Source organism: Nipponia nippon, unplaced genomic scaffold, assembly GCF_047370975.1.
Source record: "Nipponia nippon isolate SJK-2023a ecotype South Korea unplaced genomic scaffold, ASM4737097v1 scaffold_23, whole genome shotgun sequence".
In the NCBI taxonomy this organism is placed as follows: domain Eukaryota; kingdom Metazoa; phylum Chordata; class Aves; order Pelecaniformes; family Threskiornithidae; genus Nipponia; species Nipponia nippon.
In genome coordinates this window covers 6,922,129-6,931,845 of record NW_028262340.1, presented here as the reverse complement: position 1 = coordinate 6,931,845, position 9,717 = coordinate 6,922,129, and the positions used below count along the sequence as shown (strand labels likewise).

Here is a 9,717-nt window from a genome sequence, read left to right as displayed (position 1 = left end):
CCGCCCCCCGGCGGGGCAGTGGTGCCATCCCCGGCCCCACAGCGGTCAGGACAGCCTTCCTGAGACAAATGTCCCTTCGTACTGTTGCCTCCCAACGGCTCCACCACGGCTGTTGGGAGTGAGTGGAAAGTGGGTTTTTAGATTGGTTCATGGCCAAAGGCAAATTGAGCAGGGCCGTGGCTGCCCAGGCGGGGGGCTCCTCAGGCCGGGGGGCTCGGAGCTGCCGTCCCCTCCGCTCGCTCGGGAGAGCGGGGAAGGCGTCAGGAGGGCGATGTCCCCCCAGCTCATCCCCAAATGCCCTGGTGAACCCCTCTGCGGCAGAGCCAGGCCTTTGGCTGCCTCTCCCTTGGCAGCGGCCAGGTGATCACGCCTCGCCTTTGGTTCACTGCCTTCTCCTGTCGCTGGCTGCGACGATGCCCTTGGCCGGGGCAGCGCTACCTGAATCCAGCCCTTTCCATGTCTGTCGGGACTCAGCTGAGGGTGGCTGTCCTCGCATCACCCCAAAAGCCTGCTGTAAATGTAGAAGTGATAAGAGCAGTCAGCTGGCTGGGAGGGGAGAGGAGGGAGGAGGATGTTGTGTGGGGAAAGTCGAGGGTCTCTGTCTCTCAACCTGCAGAGCCCTGTGCTGGTCAGAGCCTCCCCTTGGAATAACCGGTCTTAACAGCAAGGTAAGGAGCAGACCCAGCCTGCAGATGAGTCATGGAGAACCAGGGCTCGCCTAGCAGGATTTGCAGAGACCTTGTGTGGGGCACGGGAACTGCTGAATAATGGAAATGATGGCATGGGGAAAGGCTTTGCTGTTTTCAAAAACGGGGCTGGAGGAATTATTGGCAGCAAAATAGTGCCCAGAGCTGCAGTGTCCAGGTAGTTTTCCAGGCCAGCTCGGTGTTTGCTGCAACTCAGATCCTGCTTGAACCCAGGGCTGGGGACACCAGTAGGTAAAGGGGAGGGATTCTGTCTGTCTGGTTAGATATTAAGGAAAATAAACCTGCCATAACTCTCCGAACACACAGTATCACCCAGCGTAGCTCCTGCTTTGCTGTTAGCTCAGTAATATGGTGCAGGGCTGAGATTAGCAGCACTGAAAGGACGTGAGGACAACTACTGTCTTTTAAGAGAGGTTTAAACAGCTAGAAAAAATCCCTGTCTTCCCTCCTTTCTGTCTGGGCCCTTTGAAATCTCTTCAAACCATTCCAGCTCCCTAGATGAATCCAGCAGCCAGGATTAATCTGTAGGAAAAATATCCCTTTCAAGTCACTGGAGTGGTATTTCAATCAGAAGCAGCAATGATGTCTCATTTTAAATTAACTGTAGGTAGTAAAGGTTGCTCTGCCCTCCCGCAGCCAGACACTGGAATAACATGAACACGTGCTTCAAATCGCAGTCTGTCAAAGGTGTCCAAAGCGGACAGGCAGGATCCCACGGACACCGATATGAGCCCAAAACTTCCCGTAGCTCCACTGTACTTGTACGAAGTGTAATGCAGTTAGACGATGGCTGTTTTATCCCAGAAGAACTTTCCCCACCTTGACTCGCGAGTGGGGTGGACAGGGGATGGAGAAAGCCAGCTGTATTGCTGGGCTTTCCCGAAGGAGTTAAGGCTTTCGGAGGTCAGCTCACCCAACTGTGATGCTGGGTGCCACACCAGGCCCAGAGGAGCTGCTGAGCGCTGGTGTCATCTCTCTAAAATGAGGTCTGGAGCCCCTGAAAAGGGGGGTGAGCAGTTTTATGGACAGAAACAGCGGCTTGCTGTAGACACTGTGCTTGTTTCTGTAAAAAAAAGGTCAAAATGAAGGCAGTCTGGGGAGCAGAAGGGATCGGGCAGATCCTCAGCGCAGCCCGGTGGGAGCTGACACCCAGGTCGCTTATTTCACAAGGCCAAACCCTCCTGTCCCGGAGGCTGCAGGCCTCAACCTGGCACCCATCCCGCTGGGACCCGTCTCAGCGCGGGGGCAGCAGGACGGCCACCTCCCTCCAGGACAAGTCCTGCTTCTCTTTGGGTTTCTTCAGCAGCAAGGAGGTTTTTGCAGTATTGTATCTCAGAGAGAAATACAGGTCTCATCCCTTGAGGGATCTGGAGAGAAGGCTTGGAAAAACATTTTCATTTCCTGGGAAATTCCAGTATTTAACCTATATTGCCACTTCAAAGCCAGCTGAAAAGCTGAAACTGCTAATTTTCCTGGGGAATGGATAGTCTGAACAAAATGTATGTTTGGAAACATCGAAGCGTTGTTGCTCTGAAAGGGTAAATCCAAGTTCCTTTTCCCAGCCCTGAGCTGGGTGTCAGAAACAGTTTCACATCCAAACACACAGAGAGAGCGGCATTGGCATCCCAGTTTCAGAAGGACTGACGCCCGCTCCAGGATATGACACTGTGATAGACGAGCCCTCGGTGGTGTAAATTGGGGTAGCCCCGTGAAACCCCGCAATGCCAGGGATGGCTCGAGTGCCTGGGACTTTTCTCCTGAATCCTCTTGGCTTCTGCGGGTGTCTCTGTCGTCCCTGCTCCCTCTGCTCGCCCCCGCCAGCGGAGCTCGCCCGGGCCGGCACTGCTGCTCTCCCCCTCGCAATCAGCCCTGAATCCTCTTTCCTGGCAGGGACTATTACTAAACTTTTCCCTTCTCCGTATTTTTGCTGAAGTCTCATAATGCCCCCCTTCTTCTTTGCCCAGTGCTAAATACGAGCTGATTACTCAGTTCCAAGAAACCTGATCTTTACGGCCAAGCGTAATAAACAGTACCCAGACATGTGAGTGCGCAGTAACAGCTATTTCTGGTCGGCAGATTTGTTCCCTTATATATTGGCTACTCCGAGCTCCCTCAGAGGAGCTGAGGTCACTGCCGAGTTTCAGACTGGAGATTCAAGCTGGAATTTGGGAACATTCAAAAGCTGGATTTTTGTTGTTGTTGTTGTTGATTTCTTTTTCCCTTTCCCCTGCACTCTGAATTGGTCACCCCAGAGGACAGCTGGCCCCACTGGTCACCCAGCAGTGCCTCGCCGTGGCCAAGGGCCTGGGTGGGGAAATGAACACCCTTTTCTATGCGGTCCGGCGATGCTGGGCTTCATCTTGCCTCGCTGCTGTGTGGGAACCTCTGTCAGAGCTGCTGGGATTTGATTCACCCCATCTGATGCGCGCTTGAGTCAGGTGAAACACACCCTGCGATTGCACCCTCGTTCTGCCTGGAGTCTGTGTCACCCCAGACAGCGGAGCTGACAGCGGGGCCAAGCACGGCCCCACGCCCCAGGAACCAGTGGGTGCTCCCAGTTTCCCAAGGCCCCAGTCCTTTTCCCCAAATCCCCAGTCCTTTTTTAACACAGCGAAGGTGCTGGTACTGGTTGAGAGTTGAGGATCCCCTCTCGCAGTCATGGCTCTCGATGCCATTAATCCAGCTCAGGGGGGTACGGGGCTTGGGAGGCAGTTTCCACCCTTCCCTTGGCCTGACCCAAAGAGTGTATGAGTCAGCGGGAGTTTTTCCTTTGCTTCACTGAATGTCTTAAAGAGCAGAAGGACACCTGTACCCCTGCCCCTCACCTCTCCTTTCTCACCAGGTCCTGTTCCGATCCTGCCAAGATGGCACCCAAAAAGAAAACCCCCAAGAAGCCCAAGGTGGATAAAGAGGATGCATCCGTCACCCCGGTGATGGTGGAAGATGCTTTGCTAGATGTCGAACACCTCAATCACTTGAATAGTTTGTACGACAGCGGCTCCAATGGCTTCCACTGCACGGCCACAGAGGTTGAAGCGCCGGACCACGGAGCCAGCCTTCTGGCGGGGATGAACCAGATGCGCCAGAAGCAGTTCCTCTGCGATCTCACCATTGCCACCAAAACGAAGTCCTTCGAGGTGCATAAACTCGTCCTGGCTTCCTGCAGCGAGTACTTCCACCGCCTGCTGCAGAGAGACCCTCAGCTGCACCGGGTGGAGCTCCACGACGTCTCCCCACCGGGCCTGACCACCGTCATCACCTATGCCTACACGGGGAAGCTGAGCCTCTCGCTGTACACCATCGGCAGCACCATCGCCGCGGCCACCCAGCTGCAGGTGCCGGCACTGCTGAACATGTGCAGCGACTTCCTCGTTCGGGAGATGGCCGTGGAGAACTGCGTGTACATCGCCAACATCTCGGCCACCTACGGCCTCAACCAGGTGAAAGATACCACCCGGAAATTCATCCGGGAAAACTTCCTGGAGTTCTCCAAGACCGACCAGTTCATGAAACTCCCCTTTGATCAGATCAATGAGCTGCTGATGGATGATGGCCTGCAGATACCCAGCGAGGTTGCAGCCTTCCAGATCGCTGTCAAGTGGCTGGAGTTTGACCCAAAACGGGTTCGATATGCTGCTGACCTCCTGAGCAACATTCGATTTGGCACAATCTCAGCTCCAGACTTGGTCAACCACGTGCAACCTGTGCCACGCATGATGCAAGATCCGCAGTGCCACAAGCTCCTCGTGGATGCTATGAATTACCACCTGCTCCCCCACCAGCAAAACAGCCTTCAGTCTCGGAGAACCAGGATTCGGGGAGGGCAAAGGGTGCTTGTCACAGTTGGGGGTCGTCCAGCTTTGACCGAGAAGGCTCTTAGCAGGGAGATCTGCTACAGGGACGCAGAGGGAAACTGGAACAAGCTGACGGAGATGCCAGCAAAAAGTTTTAACCAGTGCGTGGTGGTGATGGATGGATTCATCTACATCGCAGGTGGCGAAGACCAGAACGATGCCAGGAACCAGGCCAAGCATGCCGTCAGCAGCCTGAGCAGGTAAGATGGGCTCCACCTGCCCATGCAGACCCTGGGGAGGGGTTCAGAGCTGTGCCCCAGCATCCCCCGTGGGGCGAGGGACGAGTGCGTCAGAAAGGTTCCTCTTTGCTATCAGGAACCAGGAGGTAGGTCTGGCCTCCGGGATAACGCTGCCAGGGAGGGACAAACGCAGCGAGGCCCGGCATGGGGTGCTGGACTGTGAGACACAAGACCTGGAAAACGTTTCCAGGGATTTGGTCTGCGTGACTCCGGCCTGGGCTTCCCCTGGGGACTTTGGTGCCCAGGCTGTGCTGCCCACGTCCTCCGGCAGCGCACAGCACCGGTGCAGGATGAGGGCAAGGCAGGGCCTCTTTGAAGCTGCGAGGCTCCTGGAGAAATGGGAGCCCTCATTATTTAGAATTAACCCATTCTGTTACTCTGGGGAGCTCCCCTTTTTGCCCGCTGGCTGTTCCTCCAGCCAGTGCCAGCCTCAACCAGTCTCTGGTGTGCCTGGATTCATTTTAAGGTAGATTTGCTGTCTGTAGGATTCCTGTTACCCTTCAGGTTTTCTTCTCTCCGCCTCCCTTTCTCTCTTCGTCATTCAAATGACAAGGTTTGTTTCCTAAATCCCCATAAACCTGTCACTGGATCGCCAAGAGATTACTATTCAAAGAAAGGAGGAGTAACCATGGCAACTTGACATGCAGTATTTTGTTTGCAACCTAAACCTGAACTTCCCAGTGGCTCTGCCCGTGACTTGGCTCAGCCACCGGAGGCTCCACATGCAACCTCGTCAGCACTGCTCGAGGCCAGCCCTCCGCAGCCCTTGATCACCACCCCTCGGTAAGGAGCTGTCCTTGGGCTCTTTCTCCTGCACCGAGGGAGGTTTCAGCGACCCACTGGCAGGTCTCCTTTCTATTTCTGGCCAGTGGCTTATCCACCTTTCCCAGCCCGGCCTTAATCCCTGTGGCATCGCTCTGGGGACACAGCAGTTCCAGTTCCCTCTGCCATCTCGTGGGCACACGAGGAGCCAGCTTCTTATCACCTGCCTGGCTTTGGCCTGGCAGGGTGGGCAGGGAAGACCTGCCCCTAGGTCCTCTTCTACCTGCCAAGACCCAACAGAGGGGACAGTGACAGTGCTTGGGAACACCTCGGATCGGCAGCACTCGCCGTTTCCAAGCTAGGCCAGAGCTTGTGGTAGCAGGAGCAATGTTGGGCCACCCCAAGGGTTATAGCAGCAACAACCCCAGCGGCTGCAGGCAGGATCCAGTCCTGTGCAGTGCTGTCGTCTCCATCTGCACTGCCTCTCCAGGTGCTTTTTTACTGCTGGAGAAGACGGAGAGGCTCTTCCAGAGCCCGAGTTGTCTCCTCTGAAAGCAGACATCTGGCAGGCCCGACTTCTCCCCGCAGCTCTGATGCTAGTCCTGGACAGACAGATCTGCCCTTCATCCCCCAGGTACGACCCGCGCTTCAACACCTGGCTGCACCTGGCCAGCATGCAGCACAGGAGGACACACTTCAGCCTGAGCACCTGCAACGGGCTCCTCTACGCCGTCGGAGGGCGCAACGCCGAGGGCGCGTTGGCATCTGTCGAGTGCTACGTCCCCGCCACCAACAGCTGGCAGAGCAAGGCAAGCCTGGAGACGCCCCGCTGCTGCCACGCCACCACCGTCATCGACAGCAAGCTCCTAGTCACCGGCGGCTACATCAGCCATGCCTATTCCCGCACTGTGTGCTGCTACGAGCCCAGCACCGACACCTGGAGGGAGCAGGCAAGGCTCAGCACCCCCCGGGGCTGGCACTGCGCGGCCACCGTGGCCGACCGAGCGTACGTGCTGGGTGGGAGCCAGCTGGGTCCCCAGGGCGAGCGGGTGGACGTGATGCCCGTGGAGTGCTACAGCCCACTCACGGGGCAGTGGAGTTACGTGGCGCCCCTGCCCACAGGGGTCAGCACGGCCGGGGTGGCTCTGCTGGAGGGGCGCTTGTGCCTGGTGGGTGGCTGGAACGAGAGCGGGAAGAGGTATCAGAAATGCGTGCAGTGCTACAATCCTGACCTCAACGAGTGGGCCGAGGACGAGGACCTCCCCGAGGCCACCGTGGGTGTCTCGTGCTGCACCATCATCCTCCCACGCTCCCCGCGCTCCGGGTCCCGGGCCAGCTCGGTGGCCTCGGCAGCAGCCAGCACGTAAAGAGCCCTGGGTGCCACATGGCTTATGCCAGCAGCTAGGGAAGGAGACAAAGCTGAGGAGTGTGGGGCAGCTGGATGGGGAGGCACACTGACATTTGGAGTCACTGCAAAGTCTCAAAGACTCTTGTTCCATCATGGCAAGTTTTCAGCTCTAGGAAAGTGTCTTCTGAGCTGCCTGCATCTTCATCCCGCAGCTTAAGCAAGGATTGCTCAAGTGGGGCAGACACGGAGGCAAGCAGGACAGAAAAGCTTTTCTCCTCAGCCTGCAGCAGTGTATTGCAGTGTGGATTGGAAAAAATGGAAAAAAAAGAAGAAAAAAACCCTAGAATAATGCAGGAGAAATTCTGCTGTAGGAATAGACACTTTCAAAACAACAGTGATATTGGTATTAGGTACAAGAAAGTGACAGGTCTAGAACAGACCCTGTTGCTCACGTAGCATTTGTTCAAGGGAAAGACATTTAATCTGTACTCATTGAAGCTAGATGCCTTCAGACCAGGAATAAAGTGAATCCTGATAGCAAGGAAGAGAACTACTGGAGCAACTCACCAAGATCTCTTGCTCTTCCAAGCACTGTGCTCTAGCTCAGGCAGAGGGAGTCGGGGAAGCGCCTGAGGATGCTATGAGATTCCAGGAGATCTGAGAGGCAAATCGTGCCCTGAAAAGAAGCATGAGCTGGAACAGTAGCCCTTCACATCTAAACCAGGAGCTCTCACAGGTACATTCCTAGCCAGGTCCTGTTACCTGTACCATCAAGCTGACAGCTTGGTTTTGAAGTCAGTCAGCGCTTCCCTGTCACTGTAAAAGCAGCGCCTGACCTGTAAAAGGAGAAGCGATTGGGAAACTTGAGTTTCCAGGGGCAAGCACTTGCTCAGCGCCTGGGGTCCCCCCCGTCACTGTGTCTGAGCGAGACAGCTACCAGTCTTTATTAAACCCCTGGCTGCCCTTTCAGAGGGGACAGGGACTGCAGACCCCCAACAGCACTGCAGAGCAGAGTCAACGCTCCCGAGCTGAGTGCGTCAGGACAAACCACACCGCAGCACTCCGAACCCTGCCCCGGCGGGTCCGAGATACAGCCCCAGAGCAGCGATAACCTGTGATGAGCAGGAGGCAAGAGCGAGCAGGGGTTATTTCCTGGTGTCAAACCACTACCAGACATCACACAACAGTCAGGTGCTGAGGCCAGCACCTCCTGATAACAGGTCCTGTTACTGGAGCACGTTCACACGTGATCCCAGACTGGCTCAGGCCAAGGCAGCTACGCGCTGCTGAGCATCCAAACGCTCTTGGGTTTTGTTCTGGTCTTTTTTGCACAACACAGTGAAATCACGTCCAGGAAGCCGATGAGCCGCTCAAGGGAACCCCAGCGTGCCCTGAAAATGCCAAGACAAAAGCTCCAGCAAAGCGGGCTGGCTTTCCCTTCCTTTCGCAATGCACCAGAACTGAGCAGCTTGCAGTAGTTACAGTCCACGTCAAGGTATTGATCTTTCTCTCAGAATTCATGATCTCAACTAAGAGTTCACATCAAGCACAAAGCTATACCGAGGCAGAACATAATTTCTGTTCAAATTCTACTTTCCTCTGTGCATTTTAGCACGCACAGCACACGCTGCCCTGTGTATTTCGGTGTGGGCTCCATCCAGAACAGCGCTGGCAACCTCCCCTGGTTTACAACTCCAAACAGGCTTGACAAGGGAACGGCCTCGTCTTTCGGACAACACTGCACAATCACTGATGGCGGAGTGTGTGCAGGCTTGTATGGAAATGAGTTTGTTCCTCGATTTTTTTATTATAACTTTTTACTGTAAGATGCAGGAGAGGACCAAACACTAGAGGCAGAGGCCAGGGTGTTGCTGAACTCCGCTTGTGTGAGCTGTATTGTCCTGCAGGGAATTTTCCTCTTTAAACAATAAAGGCCATTCCTTTGCAGGGGAAAACTCTCTGGCTGTGTAATTTCAGCAGTGTAAGTTCACACTCTTGAAACATTTAAAGAAACCAGTGAAGATCCATCCTCTACCTTCCAAGCACATCCAGTAATTGCTTCAGGAGTTCTACAGCACACCGAGAGCACCACCACCTGTGGGGCAGAAACAACTCCACCAGCTACAGGCACAGGCACTCGGGGTCACTCACACCACCCACAGAAGCAGCGTGGATCAGGGGTTTCTGCAGCCCATCTCAGCCCCCTCTTGTAGCACCGGGTTTCTCTGAATCCCCCGGCACTGCCAGCACCGCAGGCCTCACCCGTCCCCTCAGCCCCTTCCAACCATTCCCATCACGCTTGCTGAGACAAAGAACCCTCATCACATCCTGGCTTTCTGGCTCTGCTTTATTAAGAGGATATGTGCGCCATGTCCTTTGGCTTCCCATGGAACTTGCACTCCCAACAGGCTTCTTCTAATCCAGAATCCCTCGTTCATTAAAGAGCAGGCTGCCCTGAAGAGTGCAGGTCTGACTGCAGTCAGCACACTGACTCACTTCATTCCCTTAGGAATTTAACCCTCCAGAAATTATGTTCTACAACTCCAGTAGTCAAAAAGCGTATTTTTTTTCCTTCTTTCTATGCCCACCTGCAGACTCCAGTAAAAGTTCTGCACATTATTTGTACAGTTGGGCAGTACAGAAGTGGAGACTGCATCCATGTAAATCCAACACCCGCTCCTGGGGAACACCATGTTCTCCTCAAGCGCACAGCATCCATCCACGTCTGCCTGCTGCCTTTTCAGTGTGACAGACCCTTGCTCCCAGCAGCTTCCCACGTCAGGATGAGCCCCCACAAAAATCACACC

General features: G+C 55.0%; 1 protein-coding gene across 3 annotated transcripts; it reads left to right on the top strand.

Annotated features, from left to right (window-relative positions):
- Positions 1-47: 47 nt before the first annotated feature.
- Positions 48-9,717, top strand: LOC104017744 (kelch-like protein 31). Of its 3 annotated transcripts, none has more exons than XM_009470801.2 (3): positions 48-668; positions 3,550-4,761; positions 6,197-9,717. In XM_009470801.2, the coding sequence occupies exons 2-3, from the start codon at positions 3,572-3,574 to the stop codon at positions 6,927-6,929; spliced, it is 1,923 nt and encodes a 640-aa protein (XP_009469076.2). In that variant the 5' UTR covers positions 48-668; positions 3,550-3,571; the 3' UTR covers positions 6,930-9,717. The 3 variants fall into 3 exon arrangements, with proteins under 3 accessions (XP_009469076.2, XP_087617197.1, XP_087617198.1); XM_087761071.1 differs by lacking the exon at positions 48-668 and adding an exon at positions 2,787-3,145; XM_087761072.1 differs by lacking the exon at positions 48-668 and adding an exon at positions 3,147-3,251.